Genomic DNA, 20,641 nt, shown 5'->3' with positions numbered 1-20,641 from the left:
CTGTGTCACAGGGTTTTCTTAACACCTTTTAACAGAGTCATATTCAGGAACAATCCAGTGCATTTTCTGTAGTCCCTACCGTACAATGACACTCCGCTGATTTACCTGAACAGATACGCTTTCAGTAAGGCATTTTGCTTCCCACAGTATCTTGATACTTCTTCTTTGGGACAATTCACCTGGGCATTAAAACAAGTCATTATAAATTCAATGGTGAATGGAGCTACCAGTTCATGAAGTCACAACTATTTTATGATCCAAGCGCATTAAGACTACTTATAGCCTTGTTCTACTCTACCTATTAGGTGCCCAAGTGTGAACCTGTTCCACTCAGCTGTTTGCAGGGATTTGAGCAAACACAAAAGGAAAAAGAAGTGGTCCCTTCTTGCTACCACTTTGGTGACTTAGCCTTAAAGGGTAACATGATGGCATGTTACAAGAGCAGGAACATCTTAAGCCACTTAGGCACCTAATAGATTAAACAGGACCTGGTCTCTACTGCACAGATGCAATGCAATTAAGAACTAGTGTTAATCATATCCAGAATTACGGGTAGAGTTTTAAAAGTGCAATGGTCAGGAAACTCAAAATCATGCTTCTCCCAAAACACACAATTGGCCTATCTTGATTCTTAGGTTAAGGCCAGGATGGACAGGTCGATCATTTAGTCTGGCTCACTGCCTCCCAAAGACATGTAATTTCACCCAGTTACTCCTATGTTGAGCTCAGCTGGTGGCTGATGGGTCACACTTCCATACCTGTGTCTGTGAAATCTGATCCAGTAGGAGGTGTTGTGGAGAATCCCAAATTTTCAGTGCGTCTGGGTAACAGCAACAGCGCATTTTCTCTGCACTGCAGAGCGTTTAAAATAATGGCGTGGCCACACAAGAACATTCTCCCATGTACCGTGCAAGGGATCATGGTCTTCCATCACCCAGAGCATTCATTTCACTACAGCCACTGAAATAACGTGCACCTTCATGTGCTCAAATTTACCTCTTGGGGCTACACAACCCCTTTAGACCAGAGGAAGGGGCATTAAACAAGCTACATTTCTCTTGAACAGGCTTCACTGATGCCCACTGACAGGGGCAGATCCAGAGGGGGTGCAGCAACCTGGCTGCAAACTCCTGTTGGACTGGGCCATGCCATGAGCACCTCTGGGGACTTTTTAAAGTTCCCAAAGTACATAAGAATCTTCCCTTTCCCTCCACGCTTGAAGGCACACCCTCCCCTCTTTCTTCCCAACTCCGCTCCTTCCTGCTACTGCTGCTTTGCTTGCTGCCTCAGGAGCAGAGGAAGTTTCAAAGCCACTCCTGCCCTCTCCAGCAAAGCTGTGCAGGCACTGGACTCAGCTGGAAACAGTGACAGCAACAGCAATGAGTTGGGGGGCAAAGGGGGGGGGCGTTCCCTGGAGACCAGGCATTTAAGTGCTCAGCCACTAATACTGTTGCTCTTCCCAGATGAGCCCAGCCTCTGTGCAGCCCAGATGGAACAGGCAGGGTCGGCTTTGAAAATTCCCCCTCCCCTGGGACAAAGGGAAGGCAGTGGCAGCAGACAGAGAAGGGGGAGAGGGGAGAGGCATGCCTTTGAGCATGGGGATTCTTATGTGCTTTGGGCATTTTTAAAAAGTCCCCAGAGGCTCCAGCAATGCAATCTGTGAACATTGGTGGTTAGGAGGTGGAGATGCTGGGAAGAGATTCAGCAGCGTCTGCAGTGCCTGTGGCTTCTCCTGCAACCTGCTTTAGTAAGTCCTGGATCTGCCCCTGCCCACTGATGCTAGAGACATACCATATTTACTCATATACCATACACGAGTAAATAGCCCTCCAAAATTGGTGGGGGTGTCTGATGTGGGGAAGTTGACTTTTCTGCACTGAAACAGAGACAGAGAGGAATATCAGAGCACACCTCCTGCTTGCTTATGGCTGCCAAAATGTCTGTGCCTTGTCTTCTGCCCAGCAAAAGGGACAGAGTGCTGTGCTAGTCCTCTCGCAGCCGTAGCTATTAGCTGAGCACTGTAGCTTGTGCTCAATGGAGCAGGTCAAACGAGCTGCTGCATGCAGCCTGTAGTATCCTGATGAAGCTTATGGTGGGGAAACAACACTTTATTACAGTAGTTACAGGCACTTTTATAAGGAACTATTTGCCAAAAAGGCTCTGGGGCTGAGACTTGTTGCTGTCCTGCCACACCAGAAGTCCTGCTGCTTCACCCAGACTGTCTGCGAGGATACCATACTTCCTGGACACTCTGTGTTTCCAAGACTTACTCTATCACCTGGACAAGGGAGAAGAGACTGATGTCATACATCTTGACTTCAAAAAAGCCTTCGATCTGGTATCCCATGATCACCTCTTGGCAAAACTGGCCAATTGTGGCCTTGGGTCCACCATGATCCACTAGCAGGGAAACTGGCTCCATGGTCAGACCCAGAGGATGGTGATTGATGGCAGTCACTCATCGTGGTGTCCTGTGACCAGTGGGGTCCCTCAAGGCTCTGTCCTTGGACCCATATTGTTCAACGTCTTCATTAATGATGTGGACACTGGAGTCAGAAGCAGACTGGACAAGTTTGCCAGTGACACCAAACTCTGGGGCAAAGCATCCACACCTGAAGACAGGAGGGCGATCCAGGCTGACCTGGACAGGCTCAGCAAACGGGCAGATGAGAACCTGATGGTGTTTAACAGCAAAAAAAATGCAAGGTTCTCCACCTTGGGAGGAAAAACCTGCAGCATCCGCATGGGCTCAGCAGTGCTACGCTGGCTAGCACTACAGAAGAAAGAGACTTGGGGGTCATCATTGACCACAAGATGAACATGAGCCTGCAATGTGATGCTGCGACTAGTAAAGCGACCAAAACGCTGGCTTGCATCCATAGATCCTTCTCAAGCAAATCCTAGGACGTCATTCTCCCCCTGTACTCGGCCTTGGTGAGGCCGCAGTTGGAGTACTGCGTCCAGTTTTGGGCTCCGCAATTCAAAAAGGATGAGGAGAAGCTTGAGAGAGTCCAGAGGAGAGCCACGCGCATGATCGGGAAAAATCTTTTCTTGCATGTTGCACCTTCCAAAAACAAGGCGTGCAAGTTGTTTGGGGATGTGTGGCATGCAATAAAAGTACAGTAATTCTCCAGGGTCTAGAGCACCCTGATAATGGGGAAATCTGTGCGTCCCAGCTATCAAAATAAATCACACTGGAATTTACCTTCACAACAGAAATCCCGTAGTCCTGGAGAGGTTGCACAGAGCTCTCCATCTGTTCCAGGAATGGACGGACACCTGGAGAAACTGAAACAAACAAAACAGGGCTTCATCATATTTGTGTAACAGACAGATACGGAGGACAAAACCCAGTGTCACCTAAGCCATCTGGGCCAGGCTGTGACACCCTCCTTAAGCAATAATTCATTCCACAGGAATCCCATTGACTTCATTAGGACTGTACATGATATAATGCATGTCTGGTATTACAATCTGTCCCTATAATAATTTGGCCCTCTTGCCTCACTTTCCCATATTACAGAGAGGGGAACTACTTTCCCCCTGCACCCTCAGTCTTGTCAATCTTGTAGGGGGCTTCAGCACGGGGGGATCCGTGAATCAGCACAGGCTCCCTCCTGCATCAATGTGACCTTGTTGGGAAGCATGTGCAGAATCAGGGCCTTTGACTGCCAGTTCTTCTGGCCCATGGCACTTTCTTGCTATGTTTGTACAGCACTTAGCACAGGAGGGCTGTGCTCTTGCTCAAGACCTCAGACTGCTCCTGTAAAGCAATGATGATGAAAATGAAAAAGGAAGGTGAGAAACTTTTTCTTCAAGTGCCTGCTATCTTTCCATCTGGCTATAACCTTTTCCATATCAAATAACCAGCACTAAGAGAGTGGAGTGTAAGAAATCATAGAAAAAAAAAAAAAAGTCAGGCTGGAAGGGACCTTCAGAGGTCATCCAATCCAACCCCCTGTCTGAGGCAAGATCATCCCTATCCAAAACATCCTATATAGATGAAAGGAAAGAGCTTTGAAACATTATTAAAGGAAAAAAAAGGAGCATTACTAGCTACAGTTTGTTCCCATCTTTAAGTACATATCTTAAGTCTGACAACTGATGGATGGATAGCCTCAGCTAGGCAAGCTTTAAGACCAGGTGAAGCAGACAGCTGCTGACCCCAGTGAGAATTTAGGGGCAGCAAAAAAACAAATTTGCAGAAAGGAACCACGTATAATTTACTGGAGACAATTGTTTCCTGTTCAAATTGGCAATGTTTGAAACCTGTTGTTGGCCAACAAAAAGTGGCAGGTAGTGCTTTCTACCTACACAATTCGTTCCCTGTCCGGTTGTTTCAAAGATCCTAGATCAGTTTGTATCTGTCTGTATGTGTAGCCAGCCAGCAGGCCTCCCCAGTAGCATGAATCATCCTGATGGACACTAACAGTGATGCTGACAATTCTTTACAAACAAGGAAATGTGTTTTTTGAAGATGAGCATTGCAAAAGAAAGGCAGAAAGAAGCCAACAGTACAGAACATGGTTGAGTGCATTCTCAACTCAGCTGTTTTGCTTCCGACTGCTGCATTTTCTCATCCAAAATAATCATACAAACAACAGTGCACCCACTTCTGAAGACAGCTTCCTTCATAAAGGAAGTTTTATTTTTTCTGATAGATCTAAAAGAAGAAAGCAAGAAGAAAGTGCTGTAACCAATGGGGCAGCTCCATCCATGGATGCAGGTCTGTCTTCGAGCAATAGTAACTTGATGCAACTGCGCTGTTATTTAAGGAATAAGAAAGCATCTACAGGAGAGGTGATTTGGAGGAGTGATGCTCTAAGAGATCCAAATAAATGGCCTTTGCTTGTGAATGTTGGACCAGTGCAAACAAACTGTAATGATTTCCCTTTGGACAGAGATGGAGGAAAATATCCAGCTTTCCATTTTCCACACCAGCTTTCAAAGAGAGAACAGGGCTCCTGTCTCTATTCCGCTTCAGCTGTTTGTTTATTGATTCTGCTGCAAGTTATTTAACTCCAGAGACTTTGTTTTATGCAGGAACAGTGTTCAAGACTTTAAAAACATATTGAATAGCCTAGTGAAACATGAGAAATCAGCAGAGCGTGCAAGCGTATGAAGGGAGACTTACAAATCAGGTTGAAGTAAGATTGTATGACTGATAAAGAAAATCAGCACTGGACTATTTCTTTGGTAGGACACTGGGAAACTGTTTTGGAAAGTCTGATCTGATCAGACAACCGAGAGTAGAAAACCTTCCCATGTGACTTCAGTGAACTGGTGCCATTAATCTCCCAATGGGATTTTTTTAAAATTTCTTTCTTGGGAGATAAAATCTTGTGAAGAAAGAACATCACTGACACATTATCTCAAAGGAAATTCATAATCATTACCCTCGGCCAAAATTGTCCAGATGAAATTACTCATAATTTTGAGAACATGATCAAGGAGGAAATGATTTCTGCTTTGAAAGCTGCCGAGTATCATTCTGTTGTATTTGACTGCACGCATCAGATTAATAAGAAAACAGAGAGGACAATGATAGTTAAATTTTTCCCCCCCTGTGGGAGCAGCCAAAAAGGCAAGAAAGCAGCATTATGATCCAAGAACATTTTGTTGGACTTTTTGAACATGAGAAATTCTCCTAGCACTGGCATGACAGAAGCTCTTCTTGAACATTTGAAAAAAAAGAAAAACCTGGAAAGTCACTGATTTGAGAGGTCACGGTTACGGCAATGGGGATAATCTGATAGGCAAAGACCAAGTCATTCAAAAAGAAATTCAGTACCTTAACAAGAGAGCAATTTTGATGCAGGAAACATCCTTTGAATCTTGCATGCAGCGACATCACCAGTAACTTGCCCTCAGTTGTGGTATTTTTTAACATCATTCAAAGCGTTTGTAGGTTTTTTTGTAGCCTAATCACAACAGTTGTAATGCTCTGGTATGTGACTAACTTGTTTTCAAAACTCTTATGAGAAAGAAGATGGAAAAGCAGAATCGATATGATCTGTGTATTTTTACCCCAGTTTCAGAAGCCTACAATGCTGCAGTTTCAACTACCAGTGATTCAAGCCTAAACATCCTATGGAAACCAAAGCTCAAAATGATACCAAACTACTTGCTCTCTAAATCTGTGACTACAAATTTTTGTGGCATTTTAGCATGAAAAAACTGGCAAACAAAATGCTTCCTGCAGCCAAAGTGGCTATCAAACAAACTATGTGCCGGTTCTTCCTGTACGTTATTCACACGTGGGCTCATTGATGCTACGGGAACTGGTTGGCAAACTGGGAAGTGAAGCTAGGCTCCTACAAGAAAAACATCAAACCAAAATACAATCAGAGAGACCATGATTGATACCAAGGCCAGAGATGAACTGTTAACTGATCCAGAGGAGACCATTAAATGGTCCATTTTTTCTAGGGGTGCACTGATATTTTCTCGGCTGATACCAATAGCTGACTATTCACCAGGTAAACTGGCCGACACCAATCCAATAACTGATTTGCAGGAGCACAGGCAGGCAGTGTGGAGAGCAGCTCCCTGCAGGTAAGTCTGTGGAGGGGAAGGGAGGAGGTGCTGCCCAGCCAGGGTGGTGAACAGGAGCCCAGGGCCAGGGCAGGGAGCAGGATGGAGCTGTGGGTGGCTCATCCAGGGGATCCATGTCCTGGCGCTTAAAAATGACTGTGAGGGTGCCTGAACTAAAGCTTCTTAACTGAACTTTAGTTCAAGCACCACCACCACCATTTTTAAGTGCAGGGATGCTTTTAGGACCAGAACTGAGCAAGGCAAGGGTGGAGGCAAGCTGCCTGCCGCAGGCTGGGGGCTCTCTGCCCTGCTGCCTTTGCCCTGGGGGCCCCGCACCAACAGCACATCCCCTGCCTGCCCAGCAGCGGGGGGCACAACTCATTGCCCCCACTGCTGCTGCTGAGCGAGCAGGGGACACGCAGCTAATGTGACACTCCTGGGGCAAAGGCAGCAGGGCGGATAGCCTGAGCCCACAGTGAAAAGCCTGTATCCGCCCAGCCCTGCACACAAGTCTAGGGGGCACATGCACCCCCATCCTCCCCCAGGGATATGCGCAGCAGCAGAGAGCTGCCCCCACTCCCCCATGGCTGCATCTTGCTCCCGGCCCTGCAGCCCCATTCACTACCCTGGCTGGGCAGCGCCCCCAGCTCCAGTCCCTGCCCCACTCCCTCCCTCACCATGGGAGCCATGATTTGCCCCTACCCCCATACCCCTTCCCCTCCACAGACTTACCTGCAGATGCTGCTCTCCAAGCTGCTCAGCTGCATTCCTGGCTGCATGCATGCACGCATGAGGCTGCATGCATACACACAACATCCAGGGGCCACGGCCAGAAGGCATATTATATTTATCAGTACATTATAGGCTACACCAGGTAAAAACAAGGCAAGAACCAATAAACTTAAATTTTCCTTGCATCAGTGCTGATCTGTTATGGCACTGATATATCAGTGCACCCCTAATTTTTTTTTTTTTTTTATTAAGAGTACTAGCATACTGTCCCTTGAAAGGCTTCTCTACTTTGAAGAGCACCACAGCATTATAGAAAGTAGGGGTGGAAGGGACCTCAGGGAGGCCGTGTAGTCCACCCTCAGCTCAAAGACAGGATCAGCCCTCTCTAAATCATCTCAGCCAAGTGTTTTTCTAACCTGCACTTAACTCCTTCCAATGACAGAGAACCCACGAGATGTTCGAGTTTATTATCATCTCTCTGAAACATTGAAGACACTCCACAAAGAAGTAGAAGCCATGCTGGAGTCTGTGCGCATTCGTCCTTATCTACTGAACCCATTCACCTGCTTGAGTCTGCCACACACTCAGAGGACAGGTTCTCTTAACACGTAAGTTTGTAGACCCGTATCTGCTCACTGCAATGGCTCACTTTAAATTTGAGTTGAAAGCTTGTTTGTAGAGTGTCAGCCTGAAAGATGCCGTGTACAAGTTCACACATGTTAACACCAAGCCAAATTCACTACAGCAGCCAGTCGCTGGTACCAAATCTTGAGGAAGAGACTTTCAAGGTTTGGCAGAGCTGACAGCAACGTTCTTTGCTTCATTTCCTAGTGACATTCTCCCCAGCAGATGAGCACAATTAATCCTCTTATGGGTCCACTGGCAAGTCAGGATCCTAACAAGCAAGGACAACAGCAACTCCTGCTGCCTATCCTGAAAGGTAGAGGGCACCCATCACAAAACATGGCAGCTAGACTGGCTCCTGCACCCATGGTTAGGCTCCACAGCAGCTCTAATTATACCAAGGGGGGTGTAATATAGTTCTATAGGACAGGAACTCTTCCCCTGCCTTGCAGAAGTGGATCCTACTGCAGTTCTTAAAAGCCCTTTTTCCCCACCTGGGTTATGGGGCTTTGACTAGCTGCAAGCCGGTCCATGAGACCAGTTCCACACAGCCTTACCCTGCCCCCAGCAGTGAAGTCACGGGGATCCGAACAATAGCACCGACTCCAGCCTCAGGGACAACACAGGACACAGGACACATAACACAGGAACAACAGTAAGCAAGAGCTCATAGTCCCGCATATTCTGCCTGAGTGTGTCGGAGAGGGGTGGATTAGCTCTTCATCCAAGAGATGAATCTGATCGGTTCTCTCCTGCGATGCAAGATTTACCACTTCCAAGAACTGCGGTCCCCTGGTTTCCCCGTTCCCAAAGACAGGACTTTTCATCTCTGTGCTACTATTCATCCTCGCAGTTCAGGAGACTCTCTCTCCAGTTGCTCGCTTCTCTTGCCTGCCAAGAATAATGAAAACACACTCAGGGAAAATACGTACCGTTGCGACTAAAATAAACCAGAGATGCTTTGCCGGGTTGCAAGCTACTCAAATACTCTTGGGGGCTCAGCTCCAGAAGCGCATTTGCATTCCTCGCTGAAGACATGCAACAGGAACATAACAGCAGGAAGGAGAAGCCCGGAGCCCATCTGTTCCTTTTGGACGACATGATTCAGTCTGTCAACAGCGCTGTGGAGGGAATAGCTGAAGAAGAAAAAAAATCCCCATTAAATACCGCTGCCTGCTGTTTACATTGCTCCCCAGGTCCATAACTATACATTACAAATTTGACAAGTAAAATGTCAGCCTACTCCGCTAGAAATCTAGCATGCAGTTCCAGTTTCAGCAGATGTCGTGCTGATTGCAATGTGAGCCACCCCTGTTTTGTAGGAGTTATATTCGTAAGCGCTAAACCCATTGTGGTTTGGGGCTGTTTTGCTTTTTCTTGAGACAGTCCGGCACGTGGACACAGGAGAACTTTACAAGCTGGTTTTGCTATCATAAAGACCCCCAGTGCTGGTTATGGCCTGACTGGGATCAGAAAAGCTTCCCATACTTGACTGATAGAGACTTTCATGAACAAAGGGCTTCAGCAAGAACAGGGCTGGTTCTCTGCTGGTTCCCCCTTCCCATCCACTCTGCCTGGCCGGTGCAAGGGGCAGCCACCTGCAGACAGGCAAGTGGGTGGAAGGCATCCAGGAGCTGAAGCTGGAGCTCCATTTGCTGGGATGTGAGCCCTTATCTGCAGCTTCCCCCCATCCCAGGGCAGCGCAGCAGGGGCTGGAGGAGGGAGGAGTCACTGGAGGCAGAGGGAGCTGAGCAGTACCGGGGCAGCTACAGCAGCACGAGGAGCAGCCCCACCAGGCAGTGGCTGGGGCCAGCAGGAACAAGCACCTGCATCTGCACCGCCTGGGCGAGCTGTGCTGTATGTGCTCCCTGCTCCCCCCTCCCCCCGGCCAGCCCCCAGGAACTAGCACACAGGCAGCCCCCCCACATCCCCCCACACCTCCTCGCACACAAACTACAAGAGAAATACCAAGCGCTTATGCAATTGCCTCTAGACACACTCCTCAAAATACATAAATCAGGACAAAAATTTGCTGTTGCAATGCAATTAAAATATGTTATAGTAGAGGTTTGACTTTTACGATATGATTTGCTTTTTATCTATACTTTGTTACAATGATATCGTCTAAAAGATCGTGTGTGCGGCCCTCAACAGCTCACCAAAACTCGTTAAGCGGCCCTGCAGTCGAAATAATTCCCCACCCCTGTCTTAAGAGTGACATCCCCCTGCAGGCCCTACACCAACGGCTCCCAAACTGTGGGTCATGATCCCAAATGGGGTCACAACATCAGCGGTTGGGGTCACAATAAACAGGGATAAACTGCTGCTGGGTGGGTAGGGGGCACTTCAGCTTGGTGGCCACGGTGGCGCGGTGCTCCCTCCCGCTGGGCCGTGGAGCCCCGGGGGGACGGCAGCAGGGAAAAAAGCCCCAAGCACGTGGCTGGCAGCCTGTATCCTCACCCCCAGGGCTCTGCTCCGGCTGTGCTGCCCTCAGGGGAGGGGACGGGGGTAGGAGTCAGGCTCCACACTGCTCCAGCTGCAGCAGCCACCGTGTCCCATGGGCAGAAGCCAGGGCTTGGGTGCTGCTGGGGGGTGGGGGGGGACATACAGGGGGGCTGCTGGCCCTAGCTCTGGGGCACCTGGGGGGGCGGGGAAAAGCAGCAGCAGCAGCTGCCCCCAGTGTGGAGAGAGCTGGGGCAGGTAAGCCTCCCTACCCCTGTCCCAGTCCCTCGGGTGGTCAGCAGGAGCTCCTCCCACCTCTGCCCCATGTCAGGGTATATTTATCTGCGGCACACTCAGCCACTAAGTGTCACCGCTTGTCCAAACAAGTGGGGGGGGGGGTCTAGTGAGCAGGAGAGACAAAGGGGGAATTCAAGCTGCGTAGAAGTCCATTTATTTTGTAAGACAGTTGCAGCAATTTCCATCAATAAGCATCCCCTGTTTAAGAATGACAGCAACGCCACGCGCCGTCACATGCTGCGCTGCCATCTCGCTGCTAATACGAAACTCAAAAACAAACAAAGAAAAATGCTCCTCTCGAACGACCAAGCCAGATTTGCAGGTCCTCTCTCTGGGGGCTTGAACTCTGCCTTTCCTGCTTGAAGGGCAGAAAATAAAAGGACTTTCCAACTCTTTAACTGCACATTAATTCCACGTTCTAGTAGCATCCCCACCATTGCCTGCAATTGTATCCGTCAGCTCCCCGCTTTACATCCCAGGGGCATAAAAATAGCATGCTCTCTTCACCGGCTCCTTACACTTGCCTCACAAAACCAGATATTTTTAACTATCTTCTGAAAAACAGAATGACACTTCACCATTCCCTAGCAGCCTTTCAGACAGTAAAAACAGCGATAAAGCACAAGAAGTCCAATCCAAAAGCCATGGCAAGCAACAGGAAGACTTCTGCTGGCTTCCCCAGACCACACTTTGATATGGAAATTAAGCTATAGGAGTCTATTATGGAGTGCAAAAGGAAATCAAGATGTTATTTTCATTTGAAAGGCTCCAAATACGTCCCCCCTGCTTGTACAACAATCATTTTGCTGCTTTGTTCACCTGGGTGGTTCATGGTGTGTTGTTAAAAGGAACATTTGCTAGACAACAACATCTTGGGTCTTGGAAGAAGTGCCACGCCGTACCCTGCACGGTGCAGGGGAAGCCAACTGTGCTCAGAGAGAGGCATGGGCAGATCTCGGCTTTTGAAAAGGGGCATGCAGAAAGCACAGTGCGTCGTCACATATTACACAACACCCATTTTTCTACAATTGAAAAAAAACTATAAGCTTTGCTAATATTCCAGGGACCTCAGGCTGCCTTAACCCGATTACGACTGAAGCAAAAGAAAAAAGCAGCAAACTTACTAGAATGTGGATTCATTCGTGATATCGTGTATTATGTATAAAATCACAACAAACTAGGCAAAACAATCAAAAGATGTTGTTTCATTAGTTCCGTAGTTGCTCAAGATGCACCTTTTTCTGGATTCATTAAACAAAATCTAGCCCAGAGGCTCTCTTCTCATCCCCAGGCAGTGCACGGCCCCATCTCCGGCAGTCCCCCCAACTCCTGGCACCCCATCAACGCCTGGCCTTTCCAGCCCTCCTTATTTCCTTTCTCCTGCCACCTCCTGTGTTTCTGATGCTCCCATTAGACAGCACCCTATGCCATGCCCCTCCACCGAGCCATCCGTCAATGTCTGCCCCTCCTTTTCATACACCACCGTGATGACTGCTTGCTCGCGCTGCCTGCTCTCCACTGTCCTGCCTCCCTCCGCACACCCCACCATGCTGCCACGTCCCCCTTCAGTCCTATGCCCTGGATTTGCCATCGCCTGCCCTCCGGCCATGCCCCACCTGACGGCCTCACTCCAGCAGTGGCCTGGACTCCTCCAGCTTACATGGCAAATATTTCTACCATTTCTAGTGTAATGGTGCTCTTCACACATGGAAGGGCCATCGTTCATAACAGGGCAACTCCCCAAGCACCCTTCACCCCACCAAAAACCTGCGCAGGTCTCTCTCTTCAGCAAGGCCAATAAAACAGACGTGGAGCTCGGAGGCCAAACCATTCCAGGGAAAACAGGAGCCTTTTGTCTGTGACGGGGACCTTGTTAAACCACTCAGCTATAAACTTCTTCCTTAGACCTGCCCCCAGTCCCTCTTCCCCAAGGAGAAGAGGGGCTGGGTGGAAAAGCAGGGCAAATGTTTCCAATGGGGACATCTCCAGGGCGCAGGAAGTTGGATTTCCCCTGGTGAGAACCTGGACACACGATATTTTTAGACCACTCTAATCACAAAGAGCAGAGAGATGACACCCAGCCCCACATTAGCAGGACTTGATTCTGGTGTAGGATTACCCTGGGAAAAATCAGGGGTCACATGACGCTGGTATAACTACATTGGCGTATGTGTGATCTGTCCACAGCTTACCCTAGGACAGCCATTTCCTTCCTTCTCTGCTCTCTTAACACTGACACGGCACTAGCCTAGCACCTCGTGAGTTCAGCTATCTATGGATCACTGCGCGTCTGTCCAATGAGAATCTCGGTTATTTCACATTAGTGCACAAAATTGATATCAATGTACCAGCTGTCCAAGCCCTGATACATCATGGAAGTCCATGATGTATGTCCAATGATTGAAAACCTTTTAATTAAGAGAACAAATCTACCCAGACCAGCATGTTGCAGCCTGACACCTGGAGCACCAATAAGACTAGTGAAGGCTATTCATAATCAGCAAAACTTGTCAAAAATTGATTTCCCCATGTTAACAATTCTGGTGATACTCCCACTGATCTAGCATGCCTTGATGCAGAGATTTCAGGGCTGGCAAAAGGGTTGGCTTTGGGGATGCACTTTCCACCATCCCTACAAAAACTTGCCCACATCTGGCCAACTCCTAAGCTTCTGGGAAGTCGTGGCTTGCACGTGCTCAGCAAAGACTTGAGACAGCTTCCCACTGAAATCCCCCCAAATCCTGTCCACATGGAGCATGCGCTAGTGCGGGGCAGAGCAGGACTGTCCCTGCCATGGCAGCTCTGGGTGGAAGCAGACCATGCTGGGGCTGAGCCCGTCTTCCCAGTGCCCTCAATAACTCTCTGTTGGGGCAAAGCCGCATGGAGGAGGAACATGCCGAATTCAAGGGACAGAGACAAGAGCCAGACTCGTGGAGTGAGGGTGAGGAACTCTGGTGAAAAGACCCAAAGAGGAGATGGGACTGGAAGTTGGGGTGTGGAGACAGGAACCAACTGAGCAAGGTGAGACCGATGCCCAGGGTGTGCTCATAGGGACTGAGACCTGAGGGGGATGCTGGGGTTGGAAGCCAAAGGAGGGGACGGAGATGGGACTGGCTGGGCAAAGTACACAGGAGCTTAAGGTGGGAAAACCAATAGCAAAGAGAGTGAGAGCAGAGGCTGGGAAGACTGGGTTACAGATGGGGAGTCTGGAGGGCAAGGGGGATTAGCAGCCTGATGAGCAGACAATCGGACAGCCTAGGCGAGGAGAACGGGGCTGAGATGAAGAGCCCGGGATGGAGAAGGAATCGGGCAGGTGAGAAGGGATGAGACAGAAGCAGCTGGGTGTAGGAGAAAAAATGGGCAAGGGGGTCCATGTGCCCCAGAGCCCTCTCCCTTCAAGGCTGGGATGGAGCCCACCACCCGGCTGCTCCAAGCAGACATCGAATGCACTGCTGGTGGCATGGAGGACAAAGCCGACGGCCACTATCAGTCACTCCACCCGCCCAAGCAGCAGGGTCAGCGCAGCGGTGCCGAAAGCTCCAACAAGGCCATGCGCTGGAATCGTGGGTTATTTTCATTTCATCAAGACCAGCCTTCAGGACATGCTCACAAATGACCAACGTGAGGAGCACTGTGCAGGTGGCAACATCAAGCACTCGGACATTAGGAAGTGCTGGCAAGTGCCCACCATTACCTCTATTTGGCACCTGCAGCCAGCACCGTACCTAGACTCCTGGTGGCCCCGGGTGAACTTTCAGTATCGTGCCTCCCTTTGCCAAAGATGATGATAACTGGACAAAAAAAAAAAAAAAAGTTGCTCTTTTCAAGCCCCCTTTCTGTCTGGACTGTGGGCAGCTGCACAGTTTGTTCATGCCTGTGTCTGGCCTTGCCTGCCATGTCCGCAGACTGCCTTTCACGACATGCTTGCTTGCTGCTTTTCTCACAGGACCCTGCCTCAGTGAGTGCACAGCGTGGACTTGCTCTGGGGAGGAACCGGGGCTGTGTAGTGAAGGAGACTTCTGGTTGTATGCCAGCTCCCAGCACCCCAAATTGGGTACCCAGAATTAGCCAAGCCTTTTGCCCTTAACTGCTCCAGGCCTCCGTTGTCGAATAGTGGGAGAAACTCAACTCCTGGCGTGCTGTGATGATATGGCCGTTAATGTTTGTAAAGCATTTGGAGGAAAAACCCCAGAGGAACTCAGTCATCCGGTCTTTGTGGCAGGGTCTGAGAAGCGTGCAGTAGGTAAGGGAGGCCACTGAGGATCAAGAGCTGCTAGAAGGCAAGGGCCGGCCATCCTGTGCACTGAAAGAGGCAGGGTCCTGTAGGAGAAAATGGTATGTGCTGGGCATCTAACCCTGCTTCACTTCCTGGCTGCAGGTGCCCGATTTGACAGCCTGAGCGATGCCCTCTTACTGCCAGGCTCTACCCTTAACCATGCTTGGAGAAGGCACATCTGGAACCACAGCTCGACTCCTCCACATGCAAGCGTTGTGCCGAGAGCTAATCCTAGTGCTTGCATGCCACCCCCTTCAGCGGGGCTTGTACAAGCATCGCCAAGGCCCAGGGCAATGGTACAAGAGGTGAAAGAGCTGGCAACAGCCAAAGAGCTGAAGGTGTGCATTGGAGGGATTGAGGGCATATCCATCCCACGCCAGTGGCGGGTCTGGACGAGGCGGGGCTGAGAAGACCTGGCCACCTGAACCTGGTGACTTGCTCCAGAGCTGGGAGTTTGTCCATGACACTGGCCTGGGTTCAGCCCCAGACCAGCCTCCTGGGTGAGCTTGTGGCTCCGGAGCACAGCAGTGGACTCGCTTAGTCTTGCCACCCACCCCCCAGCCAAACTGCACCCTACTCGCTGACCTGCAGAGAGGAATAAGGACCCTGCCACTAGCCATACAAGGTACCAGTCTCTTGCAGCAGGGGCAGGGATGGGTTTTATTAAGCGGGGAAAACCCCAGAAAAGCCACCCCATATCCAGCCCCATTATAGAGCAAGCAAACCAGGGAAGGCCCCTTCTATGAGGGGCATGGCCTCCGAGAAGGGATACTCAGGGGGCAGGGCCATTCAGGAAGCATTCAGGACAAATGGCATCCTGCAACCTTCACCCCTCTACCCCCCGATCTCTAAAACCACATCCCCTTCCTCAGGCCTGCATTTACAAGGCTCAGGGACATAAGTCCCAGTTCTGGGGGGTATGACCGATTTATTTGGGCCCCCAACTCCCCCCTGAGCCTGCAAACCAGGTCCATTTATTGGGTGTCAAGTTGGACACTCCAAAAAACAGCACCACTGGTCACGCTTGAAAAACCCTGGCTCACATATGTTGTCTGCAGGCTGCTGCTGTGATTGCAATATCTGCACTGCAGGTAGTGCTTGTCTGACCTGGTAAGGATCAGGGCCCTGTTGGGATGGGCATCGGACTCATATTGTATAGCACAGCCCTTGCCTCAATGAGTTTGCAAAGCAGAGAGTGCAACACCAGTGAAATGATGCGCCCGGCTCAGGGGAGAGCTGAGATTGCAACCTGTGTCTCCAGACTCATTAACCAGCACCCGCTCCTGCACCGGCTGACTTTTGGCTCTCCACTTATTACAATACTCTGACTAGTGATGGCTCTCTGTGCTTGTTGTTCACTACTGTTTTGTCTGCCATGGGACAGAGAATGCAAGGACGGTAATAAATGCGCTGGCTCCATGGCTTCGCGGCGGTGTCTCTCATCATGCCGTACCCTTCGCAGAAGTGCTAGACCCCGGGCTGGCTCCTCTGACACAGGCACACAGTCCCACTATCACCAGCGCTCAAGCTGGGCTGAAGGGAAGGCTGTCTTATCTACACGACAGCTGAAAGAATACATTACTTATGCTCTGGCCAGCAAATGAACCAGCAGGCTCCCACTGAGACAGTGGGAGGAAGCTGTAGATAATTTACAGTCAACATTCGCTCCGGCTGGGCATCCAGCCCTGTGCCTTACACCTGCCAGGTAGGAAAGATACAGTCCCCACTATGCAGGCTTTACCACCTCATTTTGGGTATGAGCCCAGACAGACTTGCACAGGGGAACAGCATAGGGGATCTTTATGAGACGCTGCATTTATATAGCAAGGCTGTGAGGAAGTCGTCGTACCGCATGAAACAGTAGAAGGGTCCTCTCTGGCTTTTCTCATCCCATCCCCGTCATTCGTGTGGGCCAATTTAGGATTTCCCAGCACATGCACTGTAGATATACCCCAGCCCCTCCTCCCCACAGCAAGAAGAGGCTACTACTATTGTGTCACCTTCACCGGGCCATTAGGAAGAGCAATCTTTACAGCAGGCAGCTCCTGAGGACCAGACTGCGTCCTAAGTGGCTATGAAATACTTACCCATCCAGAAGGGCAACATGGTGCACAGATATACGTGACTGCACCTGCCTACATTTATTCATTATTATTATTGTTACTGTTATTTTAATACACTGATGTCGAGGTTCTAAACTGAACCTTTCCAGGAATCTTTGGCTTTCAACTTTCACCATTTTTAACCTTTTAGTGAGTGAGGCATTACTAATCCTAAAGCAATGGGAAATTAATAATATATGAATAGGGATAAGCATTATGAAGAGCCCGACCCAGCAGCTTGAACAATTACCAAGGTTGCATATCATCCCTAAACCAGTTTTGCTTGCCCCTGTGGACAGTGAAATCTCCCAGGAACAAAGAACTCCCAGAGAACAGCCACACCTCACCTTGCACGTGAGAGCATACCTGGGAACAGAGATGCGGCCAAAACTTCCTTCCACCCAGAGCCTAGCAGCTGGAAAAGTCTCTCGGGAGCCAGGGACAACCGGCACAAATTACAGCAGCTTCAGGCTGGTCCAAGCCATAGGTCTGGAGCAGGGTAGGACCATGCTTAAATCCAATAGCCATAAAGTCAACTTAAATTCACCTTAAATTCATCGACAATGGCTCTCCGTGACCTGAAACCCATCAATAAGCCAGGCTTTAATCCATGTAATGTGTGCCACACTAGTGTTGTGCCATTCAGGTTTCTTCATCAGCACCCTGTCCTACAGTACCAAGTCAAGTGCCTTACACAAAGTCAAACTATATCAGCACTACTATCGTTCTTAAAACACGTTCGTCATCACATCCAGAACGGATATCAAGCTAGGTTAACAGAATGCGTTTTCCATAAACCTGTACTGACTGGCATCAATCCTATTACCCTCCTTTAATTCTTTATTGAGAGTGCTATCATCACTTCCATAATCTTGCTCACACTCAACATCAGGCTGACAATACTGTACATTTTTGGATCACTATTTACTTTTCTTTGATCCTGGGAAAGAATAATCTTCTGAAACTTCCCCAGTATCCCAAGAATTATGGGAGAATCCATGCTAATAGGTCAGAGAGCTCCTCAGGCAGCTCTTTTAGAACTCTTGGCTGCAACTTATTTGGACCTGCTATTTATTTGTACATGTCTAACTTTCTGTAGCTGCCGTTTTACCATTTCAGTAATAATCTTTGAAAATGTATTTTAGCATCATTCTCATAACATCTGATGAAGTAGGTTGTTGTCTACGAAAACGCATGCCTCTCCAAATTAGGTGGTCTCTACGGTGCCACCCTGCCCTTCCTTCTGCCTGTCATCATCATCTCGTGACATGGCTACATCCTCTGGCTTTTTCCCCAAACACAAACCAGAAATATGTACTGAATACTCCGCTCTGCTTCCCCATCAACCTACACTAGAGTAGATACAAGTTTCATAGTTTCTAGGGTCGGAAGGGACCCGAGCAGATCTAGTCCGACCCCCTGCCATGGCAGGAAAGAGTACTGGGGTCAAATGACCCCAGCAAGATGTTCATCTAACCTCCTCTTAAACACCACCAGGGCAGGAGCCAGCACCACTTCTCTTGGAAGCTGGTTCCAGACCCTAGCCGCCCTGACTGTGAAGTCGCACCTCCTGATATCCATCCTAAACCTGCCCTCTGCCCACTTGTGACTGTTATTCCTGGTCACTCCTGGCAGTGCTCGGGGGAACAGTGACTCCCCCAATGCCCGCTGATCCCCCCTGACTAGTTTATAACAGGCCACAAGATCCCCCCTCAACCTTCTCTTGTGGAGGCTGAACAGGTTCAGGTCCTGTAGTGATGCAAGCTACAGGATGTAGCTTCAGGTCCCATAGTGATGCAAGCTAAGTGATGCAAGCTAAGATAGTCCTATAGACTGCAAACAGCCACACACTTTGTGCAGCCATGATCTTCATCCTACAAGCCACCTCTACCCATGTAGAGGCCCCACCAAGCTCAACAGTACCTGCTCACACTGAATGGCTAGCCAGCCTGACGTCTCTGCTTGTATGAAACCACTTATTTCACAGTGCTTTTCAGTGTGGTGGCTGGCATAGTATGGCAGACAGAGCTGAGAGACAAGCAACCACCTCAGCCAAGCCCCGACTCCGTAAGACCAGGTCCTAACAGCAGTTTGCAAGGACAATGCCATGCCTCGTATAGCCACATTCATCAGGAAATGCTGTTATGAGCCAGAGTGCAGACCAGACCACTGGAAACACAGATCTGATCCTAGTTAAAATTAAAAAAATTGTTAAAAAGATTAACACAGATTTTAACAGTACCACCTTCGTGGGTCTTGGGACAGAGTGCCTCTTACTTTGCAAGGGACCAAATTCTGATTTTTGCAGCTTCCTGAACAACCTCGGTGGTACGTCTACTACACTTGGGGCTTCCAGGACTGCCCAGCAAGACCCCAGATTTGACCCCCTGCTGGAGAATTTTTAACAGTACTTGACCCCTATAAGAAGCAACCTCACACACACACACACACATCATGCCTGAAAGGATATTACAAACAATGAAACAAATGCAATGCACAAGAGCACACACCAACTGCTGAAACTTCCTTAGCCTGACGAAGTGTTTTTGAACCTGAAAGCTTGCTTAAAAATTGTTCTGCAACTATTTTAAGTTGGTCTAATAAAAGATATCAGATTCACCCAAAGAACCTTGTCTGCCTAGGCACAAGAACTGCCCTCAGGACAGGTCCACTTGGGTTTCACTTTCACTTTCAGGTCCTCATGCCCTTTCCCGCCCTGCAGCAGGGGCTGGGCGGCAGCAGGTGTGAAGCGGGCACCGGGAGGGAGGGGTGCATTCGAGCCCACAGGCACCCCTCTCTGACCTATTTCGCGGGAAAATTTGGGTTTGCAGTGGGGGAGTCAGCCGACTCGGATACAAATTGCCTACTGCTGTTCCCAGCCTTTGCAGAGCGGTCTCCTCCTGCTGAGCCGGTCCTGGAAGGCACCTAGGCCGCTGCGGGTGGAAAGGGAAAGAAGCACTAAATAACGAACCACGGGAGGGCTCAGGGCCTCACTTACCAGGAGTAAGCGTCAGCAGTGACGGTGCAAGTCTCTCCTCCAGCCCCGCCTTACCGCCTCTGGGGGTCTAGTACCTGTGGGCACAGAGGAGCCCTTCGTGGTCCATGCTCCAGGGATGGTGACGAGGGGACAGCCCGCTAGTGGACACCACCGCCGCTGGGCCCCGCTCCTGCTCCGCCGGGCGCTCCAAGGCAAGCTGACCCCGCCAGACGTGGGGGTGGCCGAGATGCCCTGACAGCAGCCCGGGTTTCTCCCCGTCCCATGCGAATCAAGACCGATTTCTGAGCGACCTGCGCAGCACGGATCGCCGAGCCCCCTAAAGCTGGGGGATCCCCGAAATGCCCCTAGAGCAGGGGGATTGCTGAGAGGCCCTTGGAGCAAGGGGATTTTTGAGCTTCCCCTATAGCAGGGGGATCCCTCAGATGCTCCTGTAAGGGGGAGGACTTCTGAGCTCCCCTATAGCTGTGGGACCCCTGAGGTGCCCCTATAGAAGGGGGATCCCAGAGCTTCCCCTGCAGCAGGCAGGATTTCAGAGCATCCCCTACAGTACGGGGATCCCTGGGAGTGCCCCTACAGCAGGGGACCCCGGAGCTGCCCCCCGGGTCCCTCAGCCCGCCCGGGCCCCGCGCTCAGGGG

General features: G+C 49.8%; 1 protein-coding gene across 3 annotated transcripts in view; it reads right to left on the bottom strand.

The window, feature by feature from the left end:
* The window catches only part of TXNDC16 (thioredoxin domain containing 16), a 66,620-nt gene that overhangs the window by 45,514 nt on the left and 465 nt on the right, over window positions 1–20,641 (bottom strand). The window contains exons 2-5 of one of the 3 annotated variants that reach the window (XM_090034404.1): window positions 20,006–20,079; window positions 8,823–9,026; window positions 3,206–3,288; window positions 106–179 (exon numbers count right to left, since the gene is read on the bottom strand). In XM_090034404.1, coding sequence (XP_089890530.1) covers window positions 106–179; window positions 3,206–3,288; window positions 8,823–8,991 — 326 coding nt within the window. In that variant the 5' untranslated portion in view covers window positions 8,992–9,026; window positions 20,006–20,079. Of the gene's footprint in view, window positions 1–105; window positions 180–3,205; window positions 3,289–8,822; window positions 9,027–20,005; window positions 20,628–20,641 lie in introns of those variants that run through there. The other 2 variants (XM_090034407.1, XM_090034405.1) reach the window with 2 other exon arrangements.

Source organism: Crocodylus siamensis, chromosome 2 (genome assembly GCF_052110815.1).
Source record: "Crocodylus siamensis isolate JL-2025a chromosome 2, ASM5211081v1, whole genome shotgun sequence".
NCBI classification, from domain to species: Eukaryota; Metazoa; Chordata; order Crocodylia; family Crocodylidae; genus Crocodylus; species Crocodylus siamensis.
This window is presented reverse-complemented; position numbering and strand designations above follow the sequence as displayed.